Below are 15,485 nucleotides of genomic sequence, written 5' to 3' on the forward strand. Positions count from 1 at the left end.
AAACAGCCAATCGACGAACGCCGGAAAGCGAAAAAAGAAATTTCGCCTAGGCGAACGTTTCAGAATACAGCCCCTGGCTACACTCAAAGCACAACGATAACAGTGACTACAGTTGGAAATCGTTGGAATCTGATCTTTAGGTCAAGCGCATCGGCTTTTATACATGACTCGTCGAACGTTCTAGTGTAATCACTGGCGCCTTCCAGAAAGTACTACACAATTCATGTCGTGCTTACAATCTGATTACCTACACAAAGTTCGGCGAGAACATACACAGCGGATAGCAGTAGAACAATAGCATTCGAGCAAGTTCCAAGTCATGCAGGTGCCCGTCTTGCGCTGAGAGATAACTACAAGTTTTAGCGGGTGAAATACAATTCTAGGAAAAAGGATACATGCATCAATATATGATACATGACAATTATTGCTCATAAATTTTCAACCAAGCATTTCTTTAGAAAAGTGATGTTGGTTCAGGCATATCTGGCCTAAACAAAGGCTTGTCTAATTTTTTTACATGAAGATAAAAATTAATGCAGTAAGGGGTTAGGTACTTGTGGTTGTGTACGAAACGCTCAATCTATTTGAGAACATTATTATTAGTTGATGGGGAGACATTGTGTTGAAGTGTTTAACAAAGTCAATTAACATATCGTTGCTAACAGAAACTCGACCTGTATTAGAAAACATTTTCTGCCATATGAAACTGTAAGTATCAGATCAGTGCCAAAATATGTTCATTTCACAGCCCTTGAATTTCTATGTTTCGGACGCTTAGCCCTTCGACATTCGTCATGGATTTAACGTGTTGAGAATAACTGCATTGTCATCATATTGCTGATCGAGACAGGTAAACAGCTCTTAAAATTATCCAATGAACGCAGATATTTGTTGTCAAAAAAATAAATAATAATAATAATTCTCCTTTGGTGCGGTGTCAGTTGCTCTTTTAAAGGGCCCCTCACCAGGCCACATAGCCAATTTTGGTTATATGCTGGAAGTTGTTACGTGCCCTCTTAGGAGTGTTCTACCACAATAATTTTCCAAATTGATTCATTAATAGCCAATGTAAAAATATTTCAGTGCTGCGAACCCATGATTTCGGGAGGTGAGCGTCTCCGCCAACAAGGACACGCTCTCCACTTGCCCGGTCTAGCCTCTGCAAGCGAAATTCCTTCCCTGTGTTCTTCCATACCGGAGCTGGAGGATCGCGTGACACATAATTCACGGGCCCCGCCTTTTTTTTTTTTTTTTTTTTCTCTCGTGCGCTTTTTCCCGTGCGCGCAAGCTGTTGCACACGTCTCGTTTCGCGCTGTGCACGAGAATGCCACCTGACTGGTGGTACAAGTCAGTGCTACAAGAACACTGAGGCAGATGCAAGCGGATCACAGAGCATGATTGCGCCATGGAACAGGGTAGAAAATGACATCGTTTCGCTCACAGCGCACGCGACTGCACGATGTGGGAACAAGCAGACGAAATGGATGTACATCACCCTTGCTATGGTATGAAGTAAAACAGACACACAGGCATCACCCTTGCTATGGTATGAAGTAAAACAGACACACAGGCATTTGGTTTGTAAGTTTTATTATTTCTCTAAACTTCAATTCGTCTATTAAACCAACAGATCAAACAAATAACTGCTGTTGAATTGAATATTTCTCGAAGTCGTGTGTCACTGAAAGTGACGTCACAGCAGCTACATGTACGTAGGTGCACTTGCACATATACGTCAACTCGCCAGCTTGGAGCGCGGCGACCGCGAGAAGGGCAAATGGCATTTGATTTGAAATTTCAGTGGCGCGTAGCTATGTAATACTTAGCAGACACAATCATTAGTGTGCATTGTATGCACTGCACTTGCCAGCTCAAAATGGCCAGACCTGGTGAGGGGCCCTTTAAATGCAAATAACCTACCGCGAGTCAATACAATGCTGTAAGGTTTGAAAATCAAAATGTGTTGCTGGTATTGCTTTCCATGAAAGTAGTTCTTAAATACTCTGCGTAGTTATGCAATGCTGTTTATCAATGGCTGTGACAGGTGGACATAACAGTGCGTGTGGCTGGTTCAAGCTCAAATCTATTAGCACTCATGAATAGTTGCAATGTAGAAAAATTGCTCGTCATTAACTGGAGATCAGGAAGGCAGGGATGTTTTATAGAAGGTAAATCTGAAACTGTTACAGTGGGCATAGCTAATCCACGCGTTTAATCAATTTGATTTCAAAGGTTACCCAAAATAACAGCCTCTGTTCAGCTTTTGTGGTCGATCATCAATGCGACCATTGCAGGCATTAGAAATAAGCAGTGTAGGGTGGGCAACATTTTGCACGGAATGCAAGCACGATCAAGCCTGCAAATGGAGAATCCTGTGCTGGAACCATTGAATCGGAAGTGCCAAGCAGACGACATGTCATCCCATGCGTATGTTTCTGGAGGAAAAAAACTTTGTGACGGGGACTTGTGTGTTGCCGAGGAAAGCCCACCCACTGTAGTCATGTGAACCCCATGTGCGCAAAAAGCAAATGAAAGGCCCTTGATGGCGCTCAGCTCTTCGCTTCTTTTTCCTTGCCCTCTCATTTCACTCTTGCGTATGATAGCATCGGCACTACTCAAAATAAGCCTCTGGGCTGGTAAAAGCAAGACTGACTTCCTCCTTTGCCCAACAGTAAGCTACGTCACATAGGTTTATGTTGGTGTCGAGACTTCTGCCTATGAATGAGAAACTAGCCTGTGTCAAATTTGGTGATGAATAATTGAAAATAAATGTGCTCTTGAAGAAACAAACAAAATGGAACTCTGTCATTTTCAAGTTGTCTGTCAGGAGGGCGTAACTACTTGTGTAGCTAGTGTAGTGTTTTTATCAAAAATATTCATAAAATTTTTATATGTATAATTTGGAGTAAATTTTGTGTCATGGAGTGCTCCATCTAAAAGATGTGTGGTACGGCTGAGATAATGGTGAAAATCCTCAAACACCTCTGAAGTCTCCACGTAGCCCGTCCAAGTGCTTCTGCGCTTAGGTCTAAGCCACTTAAGGGATTTTTAACATGTAAAGTCGGAAGACCTCATTGTCTGATAGACTTGGCTTCAAGTACGGTGAAGGACAATATCTTCGAGAGCCCAGAGAGCGCGTCTTCTGCCGCTATTTATTTCAGAAAGACAATGAAGAGGGGGGTAAATCCGTGCCCTTGATCGCCGCACTTAGATTTCCTTTTTCTTTGTGTGTGTTATTTCTTTGCTCTTATTAACATAATACACCTTCGGGCAGCACTTCTTATCTCGCCGTCAACAGTGAGGACTGCAACAAAGTTGTGATGTTATGTTTAATGTTTTGATTAAAGTTATGAACAAGCGACGATTTATTGCTTTCGCATGGCTTACATAGTGTGGAGGCTCAATATGTTTTGCAATTGCTTTATGATACCTACTCCAAAAGACCATTTACTGCTCCAAAATGGCATGGGTCAGTAGCATCACTGCAGGTGTCTAAACAAGGTTGGTGCATATATCGAAAAGTAGGCTGTCACTGTATCGGAAGTTATACTATATATGTACTCTTAGCTTGTAACAATTACCCCCCCCCCCCCCCCTTCTTTTTTTAAATGCAAGCCCCCTTGTGCGAGGCACATGCTAGCTTGCTTCTCAAAGATTGTTTTTATTCTGTCGGTTACAAGCAACTACAATGTTGAATGGCTGGGCTTGCTGTCATATATCTCGTTTCAGCCTCAACAAAATTAGTGAACCAAACCAAACACTCACTGAATAAAAAACAAAAAGCAAAAATGGTAAGCTCAGTGGTGAAAAATATCCACCCCTAAAAAAGGCAGTTATAAGGACAAATATATTAATGGAAACATTTTTTATTATGTGGAATTCAAAATTGATAACACAGGACCCTAATTATATAAACATCGTCTGTGGGGATGCCAGACAAAACATGTAGAATTTACAGAAAAAGAATGGGGGCACAATTGATCACATTTAGGGCAAAACGCTGTACTCGCTGTGTTAAGCTAACCATGAAGATAAATAGCTGAAAAAGGCATCCGAGGCGTACTGGTGGCCAATGCCTCTTGTGTGGCCTGTGTAAAAGTTATTTTGCATTGCTTGTTTTGTGATGTAAATAATAATTAAATGGGACTGTAAAACATAAACTTGTAGTTTTTTGTAGTACTCTCAATACCTCATGAACACTAAGAGCACATAATCTTATCCATTCACCATAGTCCCGCTTTATAACGTATCTGGTGCACAAAATTTCCACATAGTGACAGTGTTGTCAGTGCCATCTAAGGAGCTTTCTTGTGCATGTTGCAAAGCCCCTTTACACATCGTGGCTCGGTTGCAAAGCAAAAGTAGAGGAAGGTAAAGATTCAGCATAAAGTGTTCTCCATATATGGTTGCATAAGTTATGGAATCTAACCAGATTACTTCATTACAATCCTGGGGCAAAATTGAGCAGTTAATGTTGTTATTGCCAAGTTTTAAGTTCGTCCTTGACTCTGCACCATACTTAGCTCTACTTACCTCCCTCTGCACTTGTCATGCACCCGCTTTCCCTGACTCCTTATTTTGCCTGAACGAATGTGTTTATATTCTTATTCTCTCTGCAAACAATTAGTGACTGGAATAATCTTGTCACCTGACTGCATTTTGTCCATTGAACATCTGGATGCCATTGCTTAATTACTTTCAGCTGCCTTTGGTTTTGCTTTCTGTGTAGTTCTTTTATACTGTGCTTCTGCTTAATATTTTGTGTATGTTGTCTGTGTATCTTCACTTAAAGGTACTCTGGCTGACATTATTATTTTCCTGTTGTGTTGATTCCTGGGTGTTGTAGCAGTTTGTCATTTTGACTTCTGTTTATATTGTACGGTGCTTTTATTGGCCCGGTGGCGTGCTGTATTTCTATAAATAAGTGAAAATAAAATAAATATAGCATCTCTGCATCTACAAGGTGTCACTATAGTAGTGAAGCACATGGAACAAGGTGAAACAAAGGCCTAAGCTAAATCACCCATGTGTGAGCAATGGTTGTATATGACGGCGAGAAAGAATTGGTGTCAATTTTTATTGCTGTCAGCTTGTTCTGTAATTTGTTTAATGAAATGTAGAAGGGCCCCAACAATTCTTAATCTATTTGCAAGATGGAGGTTGCTTCTGATGTCTTGGTGTCTGCAAGCTGAAAAGGATTAATCAGTTTTTCATTGTCATGTATCGTGTGTTGTGTAACCAGCTTTGTTTTTTGAAATTTTTTCTCTTGAATCATTGTAGACGCATTTTCATTCCAGTGCGGCCTATGACTCGGTGACTGGTCAAAATGTGGCCATCAAGAAGCTCAGCCGTCCTTTTCAGAATGTGACCCATGCCAAGCGAGCATATCGGGAATTCAAGCTTATGAAGCTGGTCAATCACAAAAATGTGAGCATTTTCCCTTTTTTCTTTCTCTGAAATACTGGGGTATGTAAAATGGCTATATTGGTTATGTCATTGCGGCCACAGAAGGTAAAACTCTTCTATCATATGAGAGCTATGGACATTGCGATAATGTTTGACGACTTCCATGTATGTATGTGTTTGAGGACACTGAAATGCAAAAATACATGGCATTTGAAGAGGACAGTGTAGTAACATTGGCAATAATGACAGACTGGTCATTCTTGAGCCATGGTGGCTCAGTGGCTTTGGCATTCTGCTGCACCGCACAACTTCAGAATTTCAATTCATGGTTGTGACAGCTGTGTTCCAAAGGGGGCTGGGGGGTGAAGGAAAAGTAATTTAAAGCCCCCACTACACTATTTTTCAAAGCTTGGGTGTGACTCTTGGATGTAAAGCCCTACCAGTTGCTATTCTCTCTGCTAGATAACGCTACAGGAGAAATTATATTTGCAATGTTAGGCTGAATGCTTGATGCAGAAATATCTGCCGTGTGTGCTTAAAGGGATAGCTGAATGCTAGCCCATATACAGGGTGTTTAGCAAACATTTTTAAAGGTTGCCTGTGGCAGATAGCATAATTCTAGTTCATGAGCTGGTCTACTCGAAGAGGTGGACATTACTTGCTCAAAAATTGAAATGCATAATTGACTAATTAACAAAAAATCTCTAATTAAGTTTTAAAGTAATTAACTTATGGCCCATATTGCAATTTAAAAATTCTAGCCATGGAGTTTACAAGGCGAATCCACTTGGAACGAATTCTCAGGATGACACCAGTTTCGAGATATTAATTCCCAAACTTTGCAGATAAATGCATTGGCATTCCAGTTACTTTCTTAACAAAAGGCCGTTTTATGCATTGAATCACAAAAGTAACTGAAATGTGACGGGCATAGTTTCACCCGAAAGGCGAAGCATAGATTGCAATAGCAAATTAGCAGACAGCTATACGAAGTTAGGATAGTAGTTTTATCGGCCATATAAACTTGTAAACATAGGCTTACTAACTAAATTAACAAGCATGGCGTCACGCACGCACAAGCAAACATGAACACATCTCACTTGATGATCGCAGAAACTAACTATCAAAACGCTGAGGAAGCACAGCAGCAGCAGCGAGCGAATTGACTTTCGTGCTGCCAGTGAATTGTCCTTCGTGCTGCCAGCAAATTGACCTTCATCAACGCAGACTAAGCCACGAAAACACAGCGCATGGTGGACTCTGTCTCCGTCACAGATGCCTTTCAAGATAGGGTGGACCGCGCCTTACGCAGCAGCTGCCGGAGTAGAACACGCTCCCTCCCTTCCCTCCGTCCAGAGCCTTGTGGGCTGCGGAAGACAGCGCGCTTCCTCCCCGCTTTCCTCCCTTGCGCGCGCGAGATTGAGCTGCCATCATCTGCTCATACGGCGCGCGGTGACGACGTTATCGCCCTTGGACTTTATACGGAACCTCACAGTGACGGCGGCAACAGAAACGCGCCTGGAGTGTCCATATAATTGCTATCGCAGTAATAATCTGTATCCTTACTTGACGTCATACCTTCACAGCAGCATTTCGTGGGTCACGATAGCAAGAATTTTTCTCTCTATTCTGGCAATGGTTGTCACTGATGATGGTGCTACAACAATGCAGTACATAGGCTCTGAGGCTGGCTGTGTGATTAGCTTATAAATTTAAATATATGCATTGTTTATCACTTGCTGTTACAGAATATAGGAGTTGGACCTTTTGTGTCATAGATGATAATGAAAAAAAAAATATCAGGAAGGTTTAAAAATCTGGAAGCTCAGCTTAAGCAGGAGAGCTTCCAGATTTTTGTTTATTGCAGGGGTTCTCAAACTTGTTTGCCTTCGGGAACCCCACCAGCCTTCAGAGATTGCCTACGAAAACCCATGTCCTCACTCTGCCCCCTTTAATTCTACTTATGCATGGACTCTTGAATGACCACAATGAATCAATCAAATGGCTGCAGATGTGTTAGATGTAAATTAGACCAAGAACAATGGATATGCTAATCCGTTTTTCTTTAAGGAATCTGTATGGCTCAGTGCCACTAGGGGTCAGTTTTAAGTTGCCTCAAGTCTTGAGTTACCAGGTTGCATCCAAAAAGTGCTCTAAAAATCTCAACTTATACATACAGGACTACTACGTTTGCACTTACACCTGGAATAAATTTATTCAGTTTTTGAGCATGAAGAACCAGCTAAATTAAAAAAAAAATCGAGTTCATAGTTGCAGTCTTCATAAAATTGAACCTCTAAAGGCCCGTTTATAGTCCGACATTATCGGCGCAGGCCAGCTTCGTTTGTAGCCAGTCAGGCTACGCTGGTTTCGCTGCGCCAGCTGAAATGCCATCCCCTCTATACTTCAATGCGCGCGCCATACGCAGCTATCTTTGGAGCATGTGCAGAACAGTCCCCATCCCGTGCGCCAATTTGAATGACTGTCGGTGAAGTGGCGTGGGCGCCTTTCTTTCTTCGCGCGCATGCGATTGTGGGTCGGTTCAGTCAGCCCGACCAACACGCAGATAGAGCAAGAGCCATCTCGACGTCGGGCATGTCGGAGCGCATTGGCCACATCCGGTTACATTGGCTGCACCAGTGCGTCGAACTATACACGCTGTTGCTCTCGCCAATATGACGTGTGTGCGGGCGCGCGCACGCGCTTACATTGGACTATATCCGCGCCTTAGCAAGTCTGTCCAACGTATTGTACAAATGCACATTTTGTAATTTCATACATTTCTCAAAAAATGCAAAATGAAAAAAAATAAATTCAATGTGTCAGAAGAAGGTTATTTTATTTGCATTTCATTGTGGCCCCCTAACCCATCGAAACAGAAGTGTGGCCTTTTTGCATTTATGTTCTTCCATGGCAGTAGCTTGCATCTTTCGCTTCTTTTTTGCCACTTTTGAGCTGCCTGCTGCCATTCTCCAGGTGGAAATATACACACTAGAAATGGCGAAGCAACTCTGAAGCATGACCTGCACAGACAGCATCTTTGGAAACAATGTGAAGGCAAAAAGCCATTAGTGGTAGGAAATTGTGCGCATATGGCAGCGTCTGCATCATTAGGAGCTTGAGTTTTTCATTATCATTTCATCAGTTCAAGATGTCCCTTAGTTCACTAGATGCCAGTGCTAGAGCTCATAAAAAAAAACAAAAAACAAAAAAAACGGGAGGAAACCTTGATGGTAGTAACCATGCTATGCTTTCCTTGCATTGTGCATGCATTAAAAAAAGAAAAAATCACGGCCATGGATGTTTTTTCTCGGGTGTAACTAGCATATGCATAAATGAGTTGCAGCTTTTCTACTTTGCAGGGGCGCAATCTTATAACGGTTTGGAAAGTGAACCGTTCGCTTGACCTCGGGTGATTGGTCAAAATAGGGTTTTTGTCGGCAAAAATGCGATTCTAACCAATCACGCGAGGCCACGCGAACAATTAGCTTTCCGAACAGCTGTAAGATCACACCCCACATGTTAATAAAATTTAGTTGTCCCATTGAATAATTGAATTCAAAACTGCAAGAAATCTAAAAGTGCATAGTAATTTTTAAAACTGAATCAAATACGAATCAGATAGTGATGTCAACTAAGTCATTGAGAATAAAGCTTGGGCGCGATCTTGTACGCGTTCCAAAATGGAACGGAGGCGTCCGTTCCATCGAGCCGCACACGATTGGTCAATCTGAACGTCGCGGTTGAAATTGACCAATCGTGTGCGGCTCGATGGAACGGAACGCCTCCGTTCCATTTTGGAACGCGTACAAGATCGCGCCCCTTGTATGAGCCATTGTTGAAGTCTATTGCATTATGTGTGATGTTATGGCTCATGTTAATAATGTCTACAAAGCATGCAAAGGACTAGATCTTCCTGGTTTTTAAACTTGCTTTTATGTATGTATATGTTGCGGAAACAGTTGCCAGAAATGTTCTGTACACCACATCTAGATACCTATACTTTTTTGTTACTGTGAATACTTTTTGCTGCTCTTTACATTTGTATTTAGTACGTGTATAGCCACTGTTTGCTGAATTTAGTTTGTTAGTATTTTTCTGTTGATCAGATTTCTATTTTACCTCGTGGTGAAGCCCCGTCAGGCCGATTGGCCTTTAGCTTCACTTCAATTTTCTGTATATAGTTATGGGCATAAATAAAGAATCATCACTCATATATGAATACGAATCATATAATTTTAAAATAGATTTCTAATAATACTTTTTTGAATACATTGTTCAAGTTGCGTAAATTTTTACCCGAAACATTAAGAAATTTCAACCAACGACAAAAGAAGGCCAGAACGCTAGGCACTGAGATAAGCTCCTATATGGCAGTGACTATTCGCGACTCCAGCCATTCATGCGACACCTAGCGGCGAGCGCCGGAAACCTCGTACGGAGGTCGGAGCGTCGGAGCAGACGCTCCGTCCGTAGCTTTCGCACTGCGAGCGGGTTCGTGCCACGATCAACGAAACTCCGCACAGCCGTGGAATTATGCTGCGTTTTGCAGTTTTGCGACGTCGAAGAGCCACGTGGATTGCGAATCTTATCATAAGCTGCGACAACGGCAATTGTTATGTTCTCAACATCTTGCTCGAGAAAGTTTTCATTTTTTTTTTCAGGCGAGGGTCGGTTTGTTGTTTGTGTGAAGAGAACGCGATACTGTTGCTTGTACTATATCAATACTTCTTTTTGGGCGAGTTGGTACATCTTGAAAGTTTGGGTGACAGTGCAAACAGACAACCACAAGAAGGGAGACACAGACAGCGCCTGTGTGTCCGTGTCTCCCTTCTTGTGATCGTCTGTTTGCGCTGTCACCCAAACTTTCAAGATGCTTGTACTATGTTTGCAGTAAAGCGCTACAGTGAACTTCAGGAAGTTGCGTTGAGGTTGTTACTGCCATCGCGATAACGTTCAGCGTAAGCGTGCTGCAACAAGCAGTTTCATGTGATAGCCGGCGTGGTAATGCAGTTTATGATGCAAATGTCGCCACGGTACTCAAGCTTTCCTTCATTAAAGCTGTTATATCGGATACATGCGGCGCACAACGTGGAACTACCGAGTATGGTACATCAGCGAAAATCGATCGTTACATCGGAGTTTCAGGTACTCCCGGGTAACGTCGGTAAATCGTTCTATGTAAGCACAACATGTACGCGCCAGCATGCAAAATACCTATGGGGTGGCATAGCGGTACGCCTTCCTTGCGACCTGGACACGCTATCCGTGTAACTAGTGCAAATTAGTAGGTGCTCATTTGAAAATGCGTAATTATCAAAGCAATTGTATCTCTTATCAGTGTCTGAAAGAAATTGGCAGTTCAGAGGCGAACACAGTTCTGGCCACTTAAAGTGCAGGATACGTAAATTATAGAATAACATGAAAATTAATTAGATTCATAATGCAGTAGCTTAGTTAACATTAATTTACACAGAAACATTTGTTTTATTTCATTAGTTTACACAGCACCCATAAGCGACATGTTCGTAGACAGCAGGGAGTAATCAATCATGGTCAGGCCACGCAGCTAAGCGAAGCAACAGTCACGTTGCGCAAAACTTGAATGTAAAATAGATAACAGGAACGCAAAAGTAGCGAGAAGGGTTCGCCACAGATTCGAAGTGCATGCTCGCGATAAAGTGCAAAGCTTGATTTTAGGTTCGCTAGCTCTCTGGACTGAAAAGAGCGTGCAGAGTTTGAGCCTTCGCCGAACGAAAATGTGTTAAGGCAACAACAATGAGAAAGTGCGCGCCGGCCGCACATTTATCCGCATGTACAGCGGAAACAGCTGATCGAGCAAGTCGGTGCGCTGCTGCGGGCCATGTTAAACGTACCAAACTGAGCAGGTTGTAATATTTCGGCAATCCTGGCGAGGCCAGCGTGACGTATCCAACTTCGCCGGCCGCTGTCTCGCACGCTCGAAACACCGGACTACAGTGGCGCACCGACGGGGAGGGATTCGGGGGTTGGAACCCCCCCCCCCCCTGAGGCCGACTTAACCCCCCCTTTTGTTTAATCGCTTTTCTTTCCTTACGCATTTGAGTACTGCAACTAAGATGTAAGACGCGCAATCGTCTGCACACTCGCAAAAAGCGCATTTTTTTGACAATTTCCCGTGAAGAAATCGAAATTAGTGCTGTTTAGATGGTATTGGCAAACTGTCAACCCCCCCCTGGCAGAGATCCTGGGTGCGCTACTGCCGGACTATCTATCCGCGCCTTAACAGTGACTCAAAGCAGCAGGAACGTGCTTGTACTTTTCCGACTATCCAAACAGTGCACGAGTATGACCAATGGGTTCAAGAATACATTGGTGATTTTCATCAGAATCTCGCGCGGGTCCGCTGTCACGGCAGATGTTTGCACACGCCGTGCGACCACTTCAGCCTCATTACCCACTGTGCCTCTCTCAGAGCGGCTAAAATGATTTGGTCGGCGTAAGCTACTCGCTTTCCTTCCACAAAACAGCGCAAACCGGCATCACACTGCACGAAAATAGTCAAACTACAGTACTGTAGATCAAACACAGTGGTTTCGGCGACGCGGGGACCTCCGTATAACCGCCATGTTGCACAGTGTAGCCACACGCGGCCAATTTTCGCAGCGCCCCCTGCAGTTCATTTGAGTTGCGAATAGAGTATTTGAGCTGTTATTTTGTCACTGTGCACGGAAATAAGTTCTTATATAGTAGTGACCATAGTATTCAAGGCGATATTTTGTCCCCATCGTTTAAATAAAAGTCGGGAATTAAAATTTGAATGAAATGTTTAGCAGAATGGCAGCTTCATGAGCGAAGTGAGAGTACCTGGGTACCACCGAGAGCATGGTCACCAGAAAGCTCTGTGATTGAAGGCTGTAGATAAACCAAGTCTCTTACCATATGATATTAGTTTATGGCACATGATCATCGTGGTCACACGAGCATTAAGCTGCAGCATTGCCCCAACACCCATACTGAGTCCACAATGGTTTAAAAGCTTAGGGTTTGCATTAGATTTAAGTAGTCCAAGGATGGAAACAAGAAAATCATACCCCTCTCTGTTTAGAGTGCCCTTTTTTGAGCACTTGCTTGTTGGTGCTAATTATTTGAAAACTTTTCGATAAATGTTTGATGTTTTGAATATTAACTATTCGATTCGAGTATGAAATTGAATAGGAATGTGTTCGATTCGTTATTTGAAATATTGTTGTACAGTAAAAGCTCGTTAATTTGAATTTCACAGGGACGCTTAAGGAGTTCGAATTAAACCGAATTCGAACTCATGAAAGTAATTGAAAAGCAGCCAGAATTGAGACCTGGTTGCTAGAAAGCACTTGTAACTCGGAATATTTATTGACCAAAATAATCTGTGATCGCTTTTTGCGTCTTTTCTGCAAGTGATGGTCATCAGTTTGTCTTCCAAAGTGCAAAAGTGATGCAGAGCTTCATCTTTTACCCACCTTAAAGTTGAAGAATAGGCATGTGACACTGAACGCCTCCATTACAGTAGCCAACAGATTATTGGGACTTGATGGTTATTCCGGGCTTCATATATGCACCGTCAGGGTTCCCATAGACAGGGTGCGCACAGGTCCTTGAAATCCTTGAAAACCCTTGAAATTGAAAGTTCCGTTTTCAAGGCCTTGAAAGTCCTGGAATTTCTTTTCCGTCCTTGAAAACCCTTGAATTCTTGGGGTTTTCACGGGGTCCAACAGTGCGACTCACATTATATGGCGGTTGAGGGTGGTCCCGGCAAGCTTCATTGGTTTCCGCAACGCCGGGACCGCGAAGTCAAACTTCCTGCTCGAGGAAGAAGCGAGTGCGCGTCCATCGCGCACTTTTTTCTTTTTTTTTTTCCCCTCTGGCTTGCTTCGACTTCGGGGTTGGCCAAAAGCCATAAGTTGCTGGCCACAATGAGGCTAGAGCGTCTTGACCTCCTCGGCAAAAATACAAATTGTGCCATCATGCTTATTTGTAACGAAAAAGCAGTTGCATGAATCTTAACAGTTGAATTTGGTAGTATTTCACTTTTTTGGGGGGTTTGCCTTGGGCTGGATTTATTGGCAACCCACTAAAAACAGGTACAGCCTCATAGCCTGAGCGTTGTCTGTTGGCCACATAGTGCTTTGTTTATCTGCGTGCGTGCTCTGGTGTCGACAATTTGTTTGCTTTTCCCCCCGTTTCGGTAGTGGTGCGCATGGTTCAGAATAATGCCTGGGAAATGTAAATTACAAAATGCCTGGCTCAGCAACGACGATTACAAACTTTGGGTTGCGCTGGATACTTCGGACCCCCACCGTGCGAAAATTTGAGAGGAGCCTTAGCAGGCTGGATGAGTTTTTTCATGACCTCCTGAGCTTCAATCCCTCCTACAAAGAGCTGTGGAAAGCAGTCAGGCTGTTGCTTGTTTTGAGCCATGGGCAAGCAACTGTCGAACGGGGGTTCAGCGTCAATCTCCATAGAGAATCTGAAAGGTTTGTCATACATTTTACAGCGTATCATATGTGACGCAGAGGACAGGGAAGGTGGAATTTTGAATGTTCCTATAACAAAAGAACTCAGAATAGCTGTGTCCGCAGCGAGGCAGCATTACGGTGCACACTTCTGAAAGGAAACGGTACCAGGAAAACAAAGCAGACAAAAAGGCACACAGTCATGAAAGAAGTTATGAAAGAAGTTGAAGGGTTGCAGACGAAGAAAAAGAAGCTTGAGGCAGTCGTTGCCGATTTAAAGGCCTTTGCAGATGGATATACAGAAAAGGCTGAGAGAAGTGGTGACATCTCGCATGTGGTGAAATCAAACAGCTTGAGAAAGACTGCAAAAGCGAAGGCTGAAGAACTCAGCAGCATTAAGACGCAAATAGAAAAGAAACTGAAAGACCTGTTCTGAGCTTTAGAATTTCATCTATTCGAAAGAAACTGTACGTGCACTAAGTCAAATAACTTTCCTTTGTTCTGTCCAATAAAATGTAACATGTGCGGACTACCATATTAAATATTTAAATTTTTTTAAAGGTGCTTGAAAAGTCCTTGAATATTTTTCTTGGAAACCTGTACGAACCCTGCATAGAGCTAATGCAATTTTGTGATGGATTTTTCGGGCAAATTTAGGCCCCAAAGTTAGGTTTTCTGGACTAAATCACTAATTTCGAGTCACACTACCCGATCTTGGGGGCCGCCTAGTTGGATTATCCTCTGGGTTGGCCTGGCTTGGCTTACAGTGGCCCGCTCTATGGCCTCCAAGATTGGGAGTGCACGCTATCAATAGAGCGCGCCCGCCGTCCTCTAGTCTCGAAGGCCATGCCCGCCCTTCCTTGGCTGACAAAACATTCCAGGGGACCGCACTTTTTCTTATTTCTTTGGGTTTTTTCCGGTCAGCACTATGGTCATAACCACTTATTGTGGTTCCTTTTTTTTTTTTTTTTTTTACCGCATGGCAGCGCGCAGTTCGAATTATTGATGGAGGAGCCAATGCACGTGCGAAATAACGACTTGGTTTACCCATAGATGTCTATGCTGCGTGGCCGGACCGTGACAGTCAGTTCGAATTATCCTAAAGTTCGAATTAATAAGGTGCGAATTAACGAGCTTTTACTGTATTCACTCGCCCCTAAATGCTTTTTTTTTTTCTTTTTTTGGCTGAATGTTGTGGGCTGTATCTGCTCTAAACACTATGTGCACATTAATGTTTTGTGCTTCTGTAAATTGGTGCTGTAAAACATTTTCTTTCAAAGAAACCTGCATTACTTTTTTTATTTTTTGAACACTGATCTCCAAACATTTCTGTGATTTGATCTGACTAAAGATGTGCCATCTATGCAATTCGAAATTCGTATTCTTTAGCACTCACCCCTGTATTTACTGCTACTACTGTAGTTGCTTGCATAACAGGGGACTTTGCTTTTGCAGATAATTGGCCTGCTCAATGCCTTCACCCCACAGAAGTCGCTGGAGGAGTTTCAAGATGTGTGAGTACTTGCATCTGCTTACTGGAACTTTTCTGCAGTGGTCTCTATAACAGGCAATGTTTTGGACTTAGAAGCTTGCCTGTGCATTGGA

General features: G+C 42.9%; 1 protein-coding gene across 2 annotated transcripts in view; it reads left to right on the forward strand.

The window, feature by feature from the left end:
* Window positions 1–15,485, forward strand: part of LOC119435068 (stress-activated protein kinase JNK) — a 63,685-nt gene that overhangs the window by 15,087 nt on the left and 33,113 nt on the right. For both annotated transcript variants that reach the window (XM_037702037.2, XM_037702034.2), the window contains 2 exons: window positions 5,298–5,427; window positions 15,336–15,394. In XM_037702037.2, coding sequence (XP_037557965.1) covers window positions 5,298–5,427; window positions 15,336–15,394 — 189 coding nt within the window. The remainder of the gene's footprint in view (window positions 1–5,297; window positions 5,428–15,335; window positions 15,395–15,485) is intronic.

The sequence above is a fragment of the Dermacentor silvarum genome, chromosome 1 (genome assembly GCF_013339745.2).
Source record: "Dermacentor silvarum isolate Dsil-2018 chromosome 1, BIME_Dsil_1.4, whole genome shotgun sequence".
Classification (NCBI taxonomy): Eukaryota; Metazoa; Arthropoda; class Arachnida; order Ixodida; family Ixodidae; genus Dermacentor; species Dermacentor silvarum.